This window comes from Sarcophilus harrisii, chromosome 1 (genome assembly GCF_902635505.1).
Source record: "Sarcophilus harrisii chromosome 1, mSarHar1.11, whole genome shotgun sequence".
Taxonomy (NCBI): domain Eukaryota; kingdom Metazoa; phylum Chordata; class Mammalia; order Dasyuromorphia; family Dasyuridae; genus Sarcophilus; species Sarcophilus harrisii.
The window spans coordinates 344,945,223-344,963,938 of NC_045426.1; the positions used below are offsets into that span (position 1 = coordinate 344,945,223).

At 35.7% G+C, this 18,716-nt stretch overlaps 1 protein-coding gene across 25 annotated transcripts in view; it reads left to right on the forward strand.

The window, feature by feature from the left end:
* Positions 1–18,716, forward strand: part of MAPK8IP3 (mitogen-activated protein kinase 8 interacting protein 3) — a 92,817-nt gene that overhangs the window by 11,023 nt on the left and 63,078 nt on the right. For all 25 annotated transcript variants that reach the window (XM_031945793.1, XM_031945795.1, XM_031945797.1 and 22 more), the window contains exons 2-4: positions 10,771–10,891; positions 12,230–12,300; positions 12,681–12,772. In XM_031945793.1, coding sequence (XP_031801653.1) covers positions 10,771–10,891; positions 12,230–12,300; positions 12,681–12,772 — 284 coding nt within the window. The remainder of the gene's footprint in view (positions 1–10,770; positions 10,892–12,229; positions 12,301–12,680; positions 12,773–18,716) is intronic.

An 18,716-nucleotide genomic window follows, 5' to 3' on the forward strand; every position in this document is an offset into this window, starting at 1 on the left:
ACAGTTTTAAAAAGCTACTATGGTGGCAGGAAAGACCAAGACACAAACTCAGAAGACAACAATGTGAAAACAGCTAATAAATAAACTCTCCTCAGTATTTGAACTATTTCTTTCTAGCTGCTTGCAGTATTTTCTTCTTGATCTAATAATTCAGCCATGATATTCCTTGGAATTTTCATTTGTGGGTCTCTTTTATGGAGATGATGGGTAGATTCTTTCAATGGCTATCTTATTCTCTGGTTATCTAGATAACTAGATATCTTAAGTATTAAGTAGGCTCTTTTTTTTTTTCATTATGGTTTTCAAGTAGTACAATAAATTCTGGATCTATTTTCCATGTCAGCACTAAAACAGCAAAGATAGGGGAAGAGATGAGGTTTAGAAAGAAAGATAATGAATATTATTTCCAGAGGTTTTTACATTCTCTTCTATTTTTTCATTTTTTTTTTTTAGTTTGGTTTGACTGATTCTTAATGTCTCATCGAGTCATTTACTTCCATTTGGTCAGTTCTAATTTTTAGTGAATTATTTTCTTCAGTTAACTCTTACCTCCTTTTGCATTTGGCCAATTGAATTTTTAAATGAGTTGTTTTGTTTATTGGATTTTTTTCCCCCATTTCCCTGATTTATTTTTTAGGGAGTTGTTCTCTTTTTTCCATTTCACCAATTCTGTTTTTCAAGGAGTTTTCTTCAGATAATTTCTGGATTTCCTTTTCTAAACAACTGCAAAGCTCTCATTCTCTTCCCACCCCCCAATTTTCTTGTCTTTTTTAAGATCCTTTTTGAATTCTTCCAAGAGAGTCTTTTTTTTTACCCCATTGTTTGGTACTAGGACTTTTTTTTTTTTCTCCATTGTTTGGTACTAGGACTTTTTTTTTTATAGTAACTTTTTATTGACAGAATCCATGCCAAGGTAATTTTTTTTTACAACATTGTCCCTTGCACTCATTTCTGTTCCGATTTTTCCCTCCCACCCTCCACCCCCTCCCCTAGATGGCAAGCAGTCCTATATATGTTGAATATGTCCTAGTATATCCTAGATACAATGTATGTGTGCAGATCCAAACAGTTTTCTTGTTGCACAGGGAGAATTGGATTCAGAAGGTAGAAATAACCCGGGAAGAAAAACAAAAATGCAAACAGTTTACATTAATTTCCCAGTGTTTTTTCTTTGGGTGTAGCTGCTTCTGTCCATCATTGATAATTGAAACTGAATTAGGTCTCTTTGTCAAAGAAATCCACTTCCATCAGAATACATCTTCATACAGTATCGTTGACATATATAATGATCTCTTGGTTCTGTTCATTTCACTTAGCATCAGTTCATGTAATTCTCTCCAAGCTTCTCTGTATTCATCTTGCTGGTCATTTCTTACAGAACAATAATATTCCATAACATTCGTATACCACAATTTACCCAACCATTCTCCAATTGATGGGCATCCATTCAGTTTCCAGCTTCTAGCCGCTACAAACAGGGCTGCCACAAACATTTTGGCACATACTGGTCCCTTTCCCTTCTTTAGTATCTCCTTGGGGTGTAAGCCCAGTAGTAGTACTGCTGGGTCAAAGGGTATGCACAGTTTGATAACTTTTTGGGCATAATTCCAGATTGCTCTCCAGAATGGTTGGATTCGTTCAAGCTCCACCAACAATGTATCAGTGTCCCAGTTTTCCCGCATCCCTTCCAACAATCATCATTATTTTTTCCTGTCATCTTAGCCAATCTGACAGGTTTTTGGGGGAAGGGGCTGGGTGGCATTACTGAGCTTGCTCTACAGACTGCGGGGGCAGCAGCGAGGCACTAGCAGGACTGTGCTGTGCCTGCGCTCTGAGACTCTTGAGACTCTGAGAGCGTGCTGAGTCACTGTGAGGGAGGGATGGCCAGGTCTCGGGAAACTCCAGCTGTTTGGGGTTGTATTCTTCACCCCCGATGTTTTTAGCTTCTCTGCTGGGCTACTGACTTGCTGCCAGGGCAAAGTATCCAATCCTGTAGTGAAGCTCTCCCTGCAGAGACGGCTGAGATCACACCGCAACCCCCTCTGGTCTGCTCGGCTGTGAGCTGCCTGCTGAGCTCCTGCTGCTGCCTGCCCTCAGCCTGTGCCTGATCTAAAACCATCCCGCCCTCGAGCAAAAACAGACCTTTCCTGGCGAATCTCAAGGATGTCTTCTCTTGGTAACTGTGGGTTTTTTTTTTTTCAGTCAGGCATTAATTCAGAGGCTTGTCATGAGATGGATTCTGAGAGAAAATGCGGAGCTTACACAGCTGTGTGCCTCCTCGCCACCATCTTGGCTGGAAGTCTTGGTACTAGGACTGAATGAGACTATCTTCTCAAAAAATCCAGCCCAAGAGAGTCTTTGAATTAGAGTCCAACTCATATCACTGTTTCTTCTGGAGGATTCTTCTGGAGACTTTTGCATTTTAGTGTCCTCAAGGTTTAAGGTCTGTTCTTCCCTGTCTCCATAATAGCTATGGTCAGAGCTCTTTTTTGCTTTTTTGCTCATTTTTAAAGGTTAAGGTTCTACTCTTAGGGCAAAAAGAGGATTGTCCCAGGCTTCCTCTACAGGCATCAGGGGCTTCACACTGCCCTGGGACTGGGGTTGTGTGTGGACATGGCCAAGTCCCATTGGTTACGCTGGGGATCAGTTGTTCACTATTTGCCTTCTGTAGTTGCATTGGATGTCTCACAGCTAGTCTGACTTCTAAACCAGAACAGAGTATCCAACATTGCTGTATTTTGGCTAAGAGCCTCCTAGTAGTTTCCCATGATATGGGAAACTAGGATGGGCTGCTTCCCCTCCCCTTCCACTCCCCATCCTGGCCCAATTGAAACTTTCCTGAAGTTCTTTCAAAATATCTTCTATTGGAAATTTGTTACACTTCAAATAATTGTGGATTCTGTCACGTTCAAAACCCAGCTTGATCTGATATTGATCTGAGGGAAGCCAGGAAGAGCTCAGACAAGGACCTGTTTTAATCTCTAACACCTTAATCCTGCTTATCAAAAAATAAACTTTCAAAGAAAAATGATAATTGAACTCAAGTCCAACAAGAATTCCTGGAAAAGAGTTAAAGAAATTGATATAGTGTTAGATGAAAAGTTGGGAATAGAAAAACCATGCCAGAAAATTAGGAAAAAAGAATTTAACAGCTTGGCAAAAGAGGCTCAGAAAATATTGAAGAAGATAATACCTTTTTTAAAAAAAATTGACCTATTGCTGAAAGAGGCAAAAGAATTCACTGAAGAAAAGAACTCCTTAAAAAACAGAATGGGGAAAGGGAAAGAGACAGCTAGATCTTGAAGTAGAGAGAGCATTAGCCCTGGAGTCAGGAGGACCTATGTACAAATTTGGCTTTAGACACTTAAGATTTATTAGCTGTGAGATGTCAGGTAAGTCACTTAATTGTAATTGCCTTGAAACAAAACAAAAACTTAAAAAAAACCAGAATTGGCTGAGTGAAAAATGAGGTACAAACTTTCACTGAAGATAATAATTCTTTAAAAATTAGAATTGGAAAAGGGAACTATGAAAATAAAATTCAAATTGAAGCATAATATTTGAACCTGTTTTTGTTTGCTTTTTCGTTCTTGTGTTTTTTTTTTTCCTCTTTTGATCTAATTTTTTCTTGCACAACATGACAAATATGGAAATATGTTTTAAATGAACATATCAGGTTTTTGCTGTCTTGGGGAAGAGGGAGGTTAGAGAGAGAGGGAGAAAAAAATTTGTTAGAGAGAGAGGGAGAAAAAAATTTGGAACATAAAATCTTACAAAAATGAACATTGAAAACTATCTTTACGTGTATTTTGGAAAAATGAAATACTCTTGAGAAAAGGGGGAGACTAGAAAGGGGAAAAAATAAAATTGGTTAACCTGGAAGCTTAGTTATTGTTGGATCCAGCAATACCACTAGTAGGTCTGATCCCAAAGAGATCAAAGAAAAAAAAAAAGGACCTCCATGGACAAATATTTCTAGTTGTTCTTTTTGTGGTGGCAAAGAATTAGAAATTAAGGTGATGCTCATCATTTGGGGAATAGTTCAATATGATGTGGCATGTGATTGTGATGGAATACTATTGAGCTATAGGAAATGATAAGAGGGATGGCTTCAGAAAAACAAAGCAAGATCTATGAACTGATGCAAGGTTAAATGAGAAGTGGGAGATCATTGTACACAGTAACAGCAATGTTATAATCATGATTAACTGTGAAAGATTTGGCTACTCTGGTCAGTACAATGATTTAAGACAATTCCAAAGGACTCAGGATGAAAAAATGCTATCCACTTGTGGAGAGAAAACTAATGAACTCTTGAGTGTAAATTGAAATATAATTTCCTCACTTTTTTTTTTTTTGTAATATGACTTATATGGAAATATATTTTGCATAATTTCACATGTAATTGATATCATATTTGCCTGCCTACTTCAGTGTGTGGTAGAATGGGATAGGAAAGAGAGAATTTGCAACTCAGGATTTAAAAAGAGAAGAATGCAAAATAAAAAAAAATAAACAGGCAGACAAATAAATAAATAAATTTTAGGATTTTTTGGAGAAATGTCAACAGTTTTTTTTTTTGTTGTTGTTGTTCAGTTACATACTTGAATGCCCTCGACATGAGTTACTGTAGGGTCTCTCCCCAACCTTTAAATAAATTTATGTTTCTTTACCTCTTGCTTCTTGGAGTTTTATGAAATTTATAACTTTTTGCCAAAAATGTCTTTCCTTAGTTATCTTTCCATAAAACTTCCCATAAAAAAAAAATTATCTAAATTATCTTCCCTTATCTTTCCATTTTAAATTCTCTTATTTGGTGATATTTTCTCCAACAAATCATTGGTGGCTTCTACTCCCTTAACCACTCAATCCCCTCCACTTCAGTTACTAATCTCTTTTCCTCAGTTTGACCTTGTTGAACTGATTGAATTCTATGATGTCCTTCTCTCTTGAATATTAAATCCTCTTATGGTTTCACTAATTGCACCCTGCCAAGCCTTAGCGTTGGATCATTTTGACCATTCTCTCTGACTTTATTCCATTATATGAATTGCTGAACAAAGATGGAGAAAATCATGTCCTTTTTCTGACTGGATACACTGCAAATTTACATTATACAAACGCAACTAAATCCTTACTGCTACTAGACAATCCTCCTACCCCTTCTTTACTCATTATTTCCACAGCAGTTCTTCCAAACTTTTTCATTTCTCTTTAAACCTCTCATGGTTCCTTTTCCTCTCATCTCCTTAGCTACAAAAGACTCATATTTTACAGAAAAAAAATTTTTTTGAAGCTATTCTCTAAGAGCTTCCTCTTCTCTCTTTCTCATCTTCTCTTATTCATATGCCTTCTGCCACTATCTTCTCCTTTATCCCTGTCTTCAGTTCTTGAAGTGGTCCTTCTCTTTTCCAAGGCTAACTCATCTACTAGCTCAAGAGACTATATTCCATCTTATATTCTCCAGTACTTTCCCCCTTTGTCAATCCCATTCTGTCCCTTTTTTTCAGTCTCTCCTTATCTGCTGACTCTTCCCTGCTCCCGAACATTGCATTCTGTATCTCTTCTGCTCTTCCTGACTAAACTCTTTGAAAAGGTCATTAAAAAAATAAAAACCCTCCACTTTTTCCTTTCACACATCTTACAATCTGGGTTTCCAGCCTCATCGTTCCACTGAAAATGCTTTCTTTAAAGTTACCAATGATTTCTTCTTTGTAAATCCAGAATACTTTTCTCAATCTTCATTCTCCTTGACTTCTCTGCAGCTTTTGACACAGTTGATCATTCTTTCTTCCTTGGTAATCTCTTCTCTAAGGGTTTTTAAGACCCACTTTTTCCTGGTTTTCCTACCTACCTGACTGCTTTTTCTTTGGATCCTCTGTCCCAGGCTCTCTTCTTTTCCTTCTCAGTACTACTTTAACTTGGTCTCATAAGCTACCAAGAGTTTAATTACCATCTTTATGCTTTATGCTAACAATTCTCAAATTTGCCTATCTTGCCCTAACCTTGATTCTCATATCTTTAACTTTGTTTCAGACCTCTTGAACTACTAGTATGTCAAATAAATGGGTTCAAAACAGAATTCTCCCTGAAATTTCACACCTACCTTCACCATCTTTTCAGTCTTTGAGGTTCATAGGCTAGGAGTCATCCTGAATTTTTCACTCTCTTCCTCTCCCCCCTTCCCCCCATCCAAGCTGTTGCTGAAATGCATAGATTTTATCTTTTCAGCATCTCTCCTGTTCTCTTGACATTGCCATCACCCTAGTGCAGATTCTTGTTACCTCATTCTTGGACCATTGCAATAGCTTGCTAGTGGGTCTCCCTGTCTTATCTTTTCTCACTCCAGTCATCTATCATTTAGTCATCAAAATGATTTTCCTAAAATGTAGGCCAGACCATTTCATTCATCTACTTAATAAACTTAAGGGACTTCCTATTGCCTCCATAATCAGGTACAAAATTCTTCCCTCCTATCTTTCTAGTCATCACAGACAGACTTTTTCTTCTCTAACATGTATTCTTAGATCTAGTGACTGACCTTGCTGCAAGACACTGCTCAGCTCTAGGCATTTTTTCCTGGCTTGCTTGGAATGTTCTCCCTTCTTACATTTCCCTGGCTTTCTTTTCAAACTAAAATCTCATCTTTACAGGAAGTCTTTCCCAAGCCCTCTACTTCTAGAGCTTTCTCTCAATTTACTTTCTATTTATCCTATATATAACTTTTTTGTTACATATGAAGTTAATTTCATGATTTTGTATTCATTGTGACCTTAACTTATTTATACTATGGCCACCATAATTCATTTATATATATATTTAACTAAATGTTATATGTGTATTTAAAAATATATATATATATATTTAACTGTGGCTTATAACTCATATTAGGTATTCCTGGCATATAATGTGATACTATTTATTCTATAGTCTTTTATTTTATAAGCATTTATTTTCTCTTGCTCCTATTCCTTCCTTTCCTCCATCATTATGCAATTCAAAAAAACAAAAAAACCTTGTAACAAATTCCTATATTGGTCATGTCCAAAAATATATATCTTTTTTCACCTTTTAAGTCGGTTCTGAGGGGGAGTGGGCAGCATGTTTCATCTTTTGTACTCTGGAACTGCAATGTCATTGAGTTGTTTTTCTTTATAATGTGTTTATTCTGATATTCTTACTTATTTCACCTTGCTTCAGTTCAGAGGTATCTTCCCAGTCCCCCCTGAAATTGTCTGCTTTGTCCATTTTTTTTTTTTTTTGCAATAATATGCTATTACATTTATATACCATAATTTGTTTAGCCATTTCCATAGGAATTTGTGATGGAGGCTTAATTAATCTTATTTAAATGATTGACTTAAACATCATTCTTGATATTTCTGTTCTTCCTACCTAGACATAAAATAAATCTGTTCTTTCCCTTCCTCTCCTTCCTTTTCTTAAAAACCAATTTGAAAGAAACTTGGGCATTTGGGGGAAATTTTCAAATATATTCTCGATCACTTGAAGAGGAACCATGGGATTTTGGCTTGATTTACAAACCTAATTTACAGCCAGATCTCCCTAATTTTCAAGCATAAACCCACAAATAACAGACTTTAACCAATTTCTCTATGTGAATTTATTTCACCATAAAAATGTCTTTGATGACTTAAGATTGTGTTCGCTAGCATAAGGGGAAAAGCAGTGGACCTAAAGTTAAGAGCACCTAGATTTGAAGACTGGTGTTAGTCACTTCAACACTCCTGAAGCCTGCTATTAACTTTAGACTTGATGGATTTTCTTTCTCAGTGATTTTGAAATTCCATCACTATTACTTCAGACTCTTCAGAATTATAATTTGTCTTGTTTTTAAGCCTAGAGAGCTTTAGGAAAGGGGATAAATCAAGTGCCATTATACACAGTCAGCGATAAAAGAGAAAAAAAGATAGCATTGCCTCTGAAATCCTCTTAGATTAGTGTTTTAAATTTTGATTGTAGGCATATTCAGCATGATTTTATGATTTTTCATCTAATGGTCTGAGATCAGAAATAAAGCCTATACTCGATCAGTAATTTGATTCATAATCCTGACAAGTAATTGAACTCTGTTGTCAAGTTAAATATCTTATTCATCAGTAGTATGAAAAATATTCACAATTTATAATGCAAAGGTAATTTTTAAATTAATGTTTGGAAGAAGAACCCAGATTATCCACCGATTTTAAACAAATCTAGAATTTTTTAAGACATATTAATTTTCTTCCAGTAAAACAATGAGGCTTTATTTTTGCCTTATTTAAACCTGTCTTAGTTTTAGACCCTCAAAGTAATAAATGTGATCACTGAATTTATTTTACCACATAAATGTCTTTGGAATCCTTTTGTGCATAACTAAAGATTATCAACAGTAATAGCAATGGAAATAGCATCCAATTGACTTCAGAAAGGCCTGGAGAGACTTACATGAACTGATGCTGAGTGAAATGAGCAGGACCAGGAGATCATTATATACTTCAACAACAGTACTATATGATGATCAATTCTGATGGACGTGGCCATCTTCAACAATGAGATAAATCAAATCAGTTCCAATAGAGCAGTAATGAATTGAACCAGCTACACCCAGCAAAAGAACTCTGGGAGATGACTATGAACCACTACATAGAATTCCCAATCCCTCTATTTTTGTCCGCCTGCATTTTTGATTTTCTTCACAGGCTAATTGTACACTATTTCAACGTCTGATTCTTTTTGTACAGCAAAATAATTGTTTGGACATGTATACTAATATTGTATTTAATTTATACTTTAACATATTTAACATGTATTGGTCAACCCGCCATCTGGGGGAGGGGGGAGGGGGAAGGAGGGGAAAAATTGGAACAAAAGGTTTGGCAATTGTCAATGCTGTAAAATTACCCATGCATATAACTTGTAAATGAAAAGCTATAATAAAAAATAAAATAAATCACCTATCTAATGATTGAAAGTATTTTTTTAAAAAAAGGAAATAGCATCCAATCTATTACAATCTTTATAGACCATTGGGAAGTTATTTAATCTCTCTGAGTCTTAGTTTTCATACTTATAAAATGAGGAAAATAGTAATATTTTAAGGCCTTTTTCTTAAAGTTGTTGTAAGGATCAAATAAGATGATATAATGTGCTTTACAAATTGTAAAGTACTCTATAGATCTTTAGATGATAAATAGATATATTTCGCTTAAATTAATGGGTTTAAGAAGTTGAGACATAGTTAGATGGAGTGTGTACAATGCTAGTTCTGGAGTCAGAAGACTCAATTTCAAATCCAGCCTTAAACTTAGTAGTGTTAACCTATACAAATCATTATCTCTGCCAGCCTTAGTTTTCTTAACTGTAAAATTGGAATGATAATAGTAATCTCTACCTTCCAAGGTTGTTGACTCCCTTCTATACTTAAATATTTGAGAAATAAGTCCTTTATCAGAGAAACTTACTGTAAATTTTTTTTTATATTATTTCATTGTCTAGAGTACATTTAGCAAATACATTTCCCTGGTTATGTCTTTTAATTTGGTCTGTTTTTGCTTTTCCGTTGTCTGAAATCATGATTGCTACACCTGCTTTTTTTTTTTTTTTTTTTTAAGTTCAGCTGAAACATATTAGATTCTACTCTAGCCCTTTATTTTAACTCTGTGTGTCTCTCTTTAAAGTGTATTTCTTGTAAACAACATATTGTTGAATTCTGGTTTGTAATCTATTTTGCTATCTGCTTCTGTTTTGTGGATGAGCTCATACCATTCACATTCACAGTTATAGTTAGTTTTTCCCTCCATCTCATTTTTTTTCCTTTTCTTTTCTCTCTCTTAATCCTGCATCTCAAGTCTGTTTTGCTTTTAACTGCTGCCTTCCTTAGTCTTCCCTCCCTTTTATCATCTACCCACTTTACTCCCCTTTTCCTCTTATCTGCTTCTCCTCCTATTTCTGTATTGTGGAAATTACATTTCTATAAATAATTGTGTATATATTGTTTTCAATTTTTTAATCAATTCTGAAGAATAAGGTTCAAGCATTGCCCACCACCCTACCCCCATTTCTTCCTTCCATTATAAGAACCTCTACATTGCATGACTCTTTTAGGTGATAAATTTTCCCCATTCTATTTCTTTCTTCTTCCAGTGCCTCCCTTTTTCTTACCCCACTTTTTTTGGAAGAGCATTCCAACATAATCTACTCACATCCATTCCATCTGTCTTTGTAAAGTCCTTTTAACTAGCCTAATAATGGTAAAATTATCAGGAGTATTATCTTCTCACAAAGGAATGTAAACAAGTTAACTTCATTGAGATCATCCTTATGGCTACTTTTTCCTGTTTACCTTTTTATACTTCTCTTGAGTCTTATGTTTGAAAATCAGATTTTCTTTTTAGCTCTGATATTTTCATCAGGAATGTTGAAAGTCCTCTATTTTATTAAATAACTATTTTTTCTTTGCCCGGTAGTTATTCTTGATTGTAATCCTCTTTTGTCCTCCAGAATATCATACTCCAGTCCCTCTACTCCTTAAATGTAAAAGCCAATGTGTTTATTTATTTGCTGTGAAATATAGAGCAAGTCACCTGTCCTCCTTGGGTATATTTTTAAGTAACTATAACATGAAAGAGTTGGGTTAGGTGAACTGTAATGTTTCTTACAATTCTAAAACCTATAAAATCTAGTCCTTTCTAGTATCCATGATTCTATTTTCTATGCATTCTGTTATCTATGTCTACTTACCTGTTTTTCTGTTCTTTTCACTTGTAGAAATTCATTGAGTTTGAAGATGCTTTGGAACAAGAAAAGAAAGATCTACAAATCCAGGTTGAACACTATGAGTTCCAGACTCGACAGCTAGAGCTAAAAGCCAAAAACTATGCAGATCAAAGTAAGTTACCTATTATATATAGGTGTAATAGGAATATAGGGACAGCCTAGATATTTCATCCTTTTATCCTTCTATTTTCTCTCTCTTTTGGGGGGAGGGTATCTTTTTTCTATATCTATAATGGCCTGCCTATTTTACTTTTGTTTCATATGGATCTCTAGCTTAACCTTTTCCCTACCAATTCTCCTGTGTACCTCGTTCAGAATACTATTGAGAAGTAGACACATTCATAAACTGGTGGTAATAGTCTAAAACAATGTAACTCCTGCCTTTGTGTGGTGTCCCTATTTCTTCTCTCATTCTTTCTTCAGTGAATGAAAAAACATTTATTAATCACTCTGTGCCAAGTATCATGCTGAGCATTGTGGAGCATTTCTAGATATAGAAAAATGAGAAAAATGAGTTCCTACTGTCAAGGAGCTCACTTTGTAATAGAAACAATACATAAAGGGGAGGGAAGGGTAAAGCTGTAGTATATATTAAAAAGCCCATTTCTTCTTAGGGTATAATGGGCAGAATGGATGGAAAAGCTCAGATAGGATAGAATGATGATCTCTAGGGCATATGCATGGTTGTTACTTATAAAGCAGTATATAAACCCAAGCAGTTGTCATTATTATAACCATTTTGAATTCCTTAAGGAAAAGGTCAAACTATTACCTTTGTAATAGGTACATATTTTTTTTGTTTCTGTTTTTTAAGTCAGTCAAATGAAATAAAGATCTCTGCTCCCTGAGTCAGAGGTGTCAAACTCAGACAGCCAAAGCAGGTTAAAATATAATCGGAAAATATTTAACAAAATAAATAAAAATATAATACAGCATAGATAATATTTATTTGTGGTTTTCTGAGCCAATATGTAACCTGCAGGGATACTTTTCTATTTGAATTCGATCTCTGTCCATCTCTTTTATTTGTTTATGGGAAGGAGTCTGCTAAGGAGCTTAGACTGGTGTATTAACTTCTTTGCTAGTTGTTGAATTAAAACTAAGACTGAAATACCCATAGCCAAAGTCATATCAGTAAGATCATCCCTTTAGAGAAAGTTAACTGCCTTTTTCAGACTATTTTTTATTAGAACCCTCTGCTAAGTAATTAGGGCTTTCTCAAGGATTCCTTACAAGACAATTTATGTATTTAAGAATTATTTATGATACTTTCAGTCTGTGAAAGGGCTTTATTACATAGGCCTTTCCATTTCCCATTAGGCCTAAACACTCATACCTGGCATCAGTAGCTCTCTCTCTAGGTACTAGCTTTGGAGAGTTATCAAAAGGGAAGAATGGAACAAGTAATAAACAAATTGTGTAATTGACCAACAATGGTTATGTTGTCTAGTTTCTCGACTGGAGGAGCGTGAGTCAGAGATGAAGAAGGAATATAATGCCCTGCACCAGAGACACACAGAGGTATGTGCCTCAGCTTGTTCTGTTCTAACAGTTCCCAACTCATGATCTAAATACTTAAAAATCAATGGTGAATTAAGAGATGTGAAAGAGATTAAAATCTTCTAAGTAAAATGATCTCCTTTTGTGCATTCCAAATTGCTATGATCTTAATTGCAATTGAATCCTTTCTAGGGTTTCCCTGAATATCAATTTATTGTTGGCCTTAAAAGTTTGTTTACCACAGTTCTGAATTACACTTTACTCTGTTTTCATTGTGTTCCCTCCAGAAGCACCATAGAACACACAATGCTCAGAAATTCAGTTTAGAGGTAGAAATGATAGAGAAACAGGTAAATTTAATGAGGTAAGGTTTTTACTTATGAATATTTATTTTTCCACAGATGATCCAGACCTATGTAGAACACATTGAACGATCCAAGATGCAACAGGTTGGGGGAAATAGCCAAACAGAGGGCAGTCTACCTGGGAGAAGGTATGATGAGAAGACTGAATATTAGTATAATCTCATCTTTTCTCACAATAGGTAACGTAAAGATTTATGAAAATCAGAGAACTATTTTAAAAGTTCTATATTCTTCCAAATTAAGGAGAATAGAATCTACTTGGATCATGTGGGTATGGATAGAGAACAAAAATGGATGTAGAGCTTTCTGAGACTCCCAAGAAATAATGTGTACAGATTTTATTTCTTTGCTTTTACATGTTAGAAATATTTTCCATTTGGGTGTGGAGAACCAGGGAAAAGTTAACATATTAAGAAATAAGATCTGCCACCATTATGAATATTAAACTGAAACGCTTGTAAAACCAGAAATGTTCAATAAGGACATTTTGATTTCAAAACAGTTTCATATTTCATAGTCCTAGTTTAAGACACCTTAGCCTATAGGTGCTGACATTGCTTGAGTAGAAGCCAGCCTGAGGTTTGACTTCATCTTCTTTGTTTTACCAGTCTTAATGAACCTAAAAAATTGACCCCCAAAGTAAAAAATTATTCATAGACTACATTTAGGTATTTGCTAACTAAGGGAGTGGGCCTATGGAAGACCAAATGAAACTCTTAAGAATTTCTTCCTCTAGAGATTTTCTTGGTTTGGCTACCCATAGAACACTTATCCTAAACTTTAAGTAGAAGTCTCTTAAAATTGATTTAGATTGTAGTTCTATGTTTCATACAGATATAACCTATGTGTTACACTAAATAGTTGAGAGCAGAGTACTTAGATGACTCTGCTTCACTTTTTTCTTTTTTTTAATTATAGTTTTTTTATTTTCAAAACATATGCAAGGATAATTTTTCAACAATGACCCTTGAAAATCCTTGTCTTCCAATTTCCCTGTCCCCTACCCTTCACCCTCTTTTCTTAGATGGCAAGTAATCCAGTATATGTTAAACATAGTAAAAATATATGCTAAATCCAATATATTTGCCTCATTTTGTATAACTGAAATTAGGGTCTTCTCAATTATTTTTAAACTGATATTCTTTTTTTTTTTTTTATTTAGTATTTTATTGATGTGTGGGTTTTTGCCTCATTAACACTTCCAGAGACTTCCCTTCAACCTAATAAAACTCTCCCTTCTAACAAATAAGTATAGACAAACAAGAAAAATCAACACAATATCCAGATCATAGGAATTAGAATTCAGAGAGAACAACTTTTATTTTGTAAAAGTGAGGCTTGGAAAAGGTAAATAAATGATTTGCTCAAGGCACACGGATGACATGTAGTAGAGCTGATATAAATAAATAGCTAGTGTTTAAGAAATATCTGCAGGAAAATTCAGGATTGCTATTTATATTTAGATATAAGTTTACTCTTTGCAGAGAATAGGTATGTACAACCATTCTTTATGCTTTTAATTAGTGTAACAGAGCAGAGGACTTTTTATTACTTGATTAGACTAGGTCTTACTAAACAGACTGAGGAAAAATATGTATTTCATATTAGATATCTGATTGTTCAGTTTTTGTTTGTAATAAAATTATACAGTTAATAATCCAGTTAATTGCATTTTAGTCCTAAACAGAAGTAAAAGTCTTCATGTAAATTTTGTGTAGAAAAGCTGAACAGGGACAGTCCAAAATGAGGCTGGTGGTTTTGTTACCTTCAGTGTCTTCTGAGTATGTGCTGGGCTTTTGACCTGCTTCCTGGTTATGGCATTCCATTTCTATCAAACATGTTTTTTCCCTGCCAGGAGCTCCCAGGAGGGAAAAAGACCTTGGAGACTGGGGGAAAAAAAGAGAGAGAGAGAGAGCCAAGTGTTGCCTGAAGCATATTTTTCCTAATTTAGCTCAAAAGTCAAGCAGGGTTGATCTACAACCTCAAGCACTACAGGCAGAGCTGTATGGTATTCAAGTATTTTGAGTTAGTCTCTGCTCCTATCAAAATATCCAGTAATAGTTTATAATGGGAAAAATCAAAATCACAGAATCATAGATTTAGAACTAGAAAGGGCCACAGATGCTATTGAATCCAGCCTCCTCTTTCCCAAGGAGGGAAATAGATAGATAGATAATTCATAGAAAAAGTGATATTTTAATTCTAAATCCATTGATTTTTTTCCAATTTTTCTATGTTTCCTCTCTATCAGAATCGTCTTGGACAAAAACCCATTCTCTGAAATGTCAGCCATCAATTTATGTGAAGCTTGTCTCTTGATTCATTCCTCTCTGAGCCAAAGTGATATTATTTACTGCAGGATAAGGCTTGAGAGGTTGTCCTTGAACCTTACAGCTGTAGGGATATATAGAAATTTAAATCGGGACTTAAAGGCTAACAGAAGTTAAAGATAATGGAAACCTAAAACAGTGCCAGTTCTTTCTAGTCTAAATTGAAAGTTTTCTGTTTCCAGAGGAAAGCTGGTTGGTTACTGTCAAACAGCCAATTCGGAGGATACAGTGGAAAGAATGATTAGTGAGACATTGATGGGGGTTAGATTCAGGGTGATTGGAATTAGGGGACCATAAGTGGTGGGAGAATGTTGTTTGACAGCTAGGGGTTTAGATTCACTAGGATAGGAAGGATATGGCAGAGTGTAAGGGTAAATGTTAATCATTGAGCAATGAGTTTAGGTAAATTATCATTGTCCATAAGAGTTCATCCTGAGATAAACTTTTACCAGGACATCAGATAATTGAGTATAACTGGAAAACAATTTGGGGAGACCAAGTCAGCTGCTGTGGAATTGTTAGAGTCCCAAGAAAGTGCCTGTAGCATGATGGAATGGGTGCTTAGGGAGGCCGGAAAGTGACACTCCTTCCTCAACAGGTGGAGGCAAAGCAATTGCTATGGAGTTTTAGGAGACCAAAAAATGTGCCTGAATGATACTGGCAGTTGTGGGGACTAAGAAATGCTTCTTGAAAAAGGCAGCAATGGGGCTGTTTATTGAAGGAAAAGTAAAATTTTCTGAAGTGGAAGAGAGAAAAATGTGCATTTCAGATGTGATAGGTATCCAGTGGAAAAGCACAGAGAAGGGAGATGAATATTCTAATATGAGTGTCATATATAGTTTGGCTGAATCACAAGTAATGTCAAATGAAGCTGCAAAGAGATGATGAGATATATATAATCTATATGTTATTTTAAAAGCTAAACAGAAGTGGCTTCAACAGCAGCAGTTGCTTTTGAACTTATCAGCTCAGAGATTTAAGGAGGTCTGACATCTAGTTAAAAAGAGATTACAAGGGACCTTTTGCTGACACTGGGGATACCTGTCACTAATTGGCAATCCTATTGCCCATATACAGTTTGAGGTGGAGAGGAATGTTTGTAGTCGGTCACAAGGGAACAGGCATTCCCAAGGGAGAAAGGAGTATTAGTACTTGTGACTGCAGGTAAGCAAGGGCCATTTCCAGATAAAGACCAGAACACAGACCAGGAGAACTGTGACATGCCTCTCCCAGGATCCCATCTTGGAAGTACCAAAAACTTGCAGATCCCCAGAATTCCTTTGAAAACATCAGCCTGAAAAAATCTGAAGCTTGGCACAGTTCCTTCCCAACCCTAGATGAGAAGAGCCCATTTTTAACATTAAGTTTGAAGTCAGGAAATAGGCTGGCAAAATGAACAACAAGCAATAAAAAGAACTTGACCATAAGAAACTACTATGGTGGTAGGAAAGACCAAGACATGAATCAAGAAAACAACAGTATTGGGGGCAGCTAGTTGGTGCAGTGGATAGAGCACCAGCCCTCAAGTCAGCAGGACCTGAATTCAAATCTGATCCTCAGACACTTAACACTTCACAGCTGTGTGACCCTGGGCAAGTCACTTAACCCCAATTGCTTCAGCAAAAAGAAAAGAAAAAGAAAGAAAACAATGATATGAAATTGGCTACAAACAAAGCCTCAAAGAAAACTGTTTTTCAGACCTATCACCAGTGAGAATTCTTACAAGAGTCAAGGAAAGCAATGAATTTTAGAGGAAAAAATTGGGTACAATAATGAGAGTGATGCAAGAAAATTATACAAAGAGAATTAATAGCTTGGCAAAAGAGGCATGAAAAATACTGAAGAAACGTGATATATCACCCTAAAAAACCAGAATTGGCCAAATGGCAAAAAAGGTACAAAAATCCACTGGAGAAAACAAATCCTTAAAAAGCAGAATCATCCAAAGGCCTCATTTCCAAAATATATTAAGAATTGACTCTAATTTTTAAGAAATCAAGATCAGATCAAGAAATCAATTTAAGAAATCACCAATTGATAAATGGTCAAAGGATATGGACAGACAATTTTTCAGATGATGAAATTGAAACTACTTTTACTCATATGAAAAGGTGTTCCAAATCATTATTGATCAGAGAAATGCAAATTAAGACAACTCTGAGATACCACTACACACTTGTCAGATTGGCTAAGATAACAGGAAAAGATAATGATGAATGTTGGAGGGGATGTGGGAAAACTGGAAACACTGATGCATTGTTGGTGGAGTTTTGAACGGATCCAGCCATTCTGGAGAGCATTTTGGAACTGTGCTCAAAAAGTTGTCAAACTGTGCATCCCGTTTGACCCAGCAGTATTTCTACTGGCTTATATCCCAAAGAGATACTAAAGAAAAGAAAAGGACCTGTATGTGCCAAAATGTTTGTGGTAGACCTTTTTCATAGTGGCCAGAAACTGGAAATTGAAAGGATCTCCATCAATTTGAGAATGGCTGAGTAAATTGTGGTATATGAATGTTATGGAATATTATTGTTCTGTAAGAAATGACCAGCAGCATCCTGCCATTTAGGGGAGAGGGTGGGGGGGTAAGAGGTGAAAAATTGGAACAAGAGGTTTGGCAATTGTTAATGCTGTAAAGTTACCCATGTATATATCCTGTAAATAAAAGGCTATTAAATTAAAAAAAAAAAAAAAGAAAAAAAAAAAAGAAAAGAAATGACCAGCAGGATGAATATGGAGAGGCCTGGAGAGACTCATGTGAACTGATTCCAAGTGAAATGAGCAGGACCAGGAGATGATTATACTGTATGAGGATCAGTTCTGATGGAAGTGGCTATTTTCGGCAATGAGAGGATGCAAATCCGTTTCAATTGATCAGTGTGGTGGTTTTCCTGGAGGCAGCCTTAGTCTCAGTTGAAATAAATAATTACTCCATTATTGCAGCCAGTGGTAAAAATGCAAATGTTTATTTCTTCTTCTAAATTAGCCCGGTTAGTTGAGGCCTATCTCTCTGCCTGGCTCCAAGAGATCTTGCAGCTTTGTCCTTGGCTTCTGCCTCTGCTTTCTTTAGCCTCCAGCCAGCACCAAATTGGAAGATGCAATGAATCTGTCTGTACCTCCAGTCAGTTCCACCAGAAGAAGTAACTTCAAGCTTCAAAAGCTCCCTATATTTATGTGATCTCCCAAAGGTTAACTCCACCTTCTGGAGGGAGAGGGATTCTGGATTATCTCCCAGAGTGCTCTCTGGTCTTAAGGAAGGTGTGAACTCAGATATCTCTTTCTAGACCCTGAATCTTCCAAACTGTGAACTCCATTGAGTTCTTAGAGCTCTCTAAAGATGTGAACACAAGCATTGTTTCCATCAGTTGTACTTAGTACCTAGTTCAAGTTCTGGCCCAAAATATCTTCTTCTAAGATCAAATCAACTCCAATGTCTTAACACTTTGTAAAGATTCCAACAGATCAATGATAAACAGAACCAGTGAAAAAACCCTGGGAAATGAGTGTGGACCACAACATAGTATTTGCACTCTTTCTGTTGTTGTTTGCTTGCATTTTTGTTTTTCTTCCCAGGTTATTTTTACCTTCTTTCTAAATCTGATTTTTCTTGTACAACAAGATAACTGTATAAATATATATACATATATTGTATTTAACATATACTTTAACACATATGAGACTGCCTGCCACCTAGGGGAAGGGGTGGAGGGAAGAAGGGGAAAAGTTGGAACAGAAGTTTTTG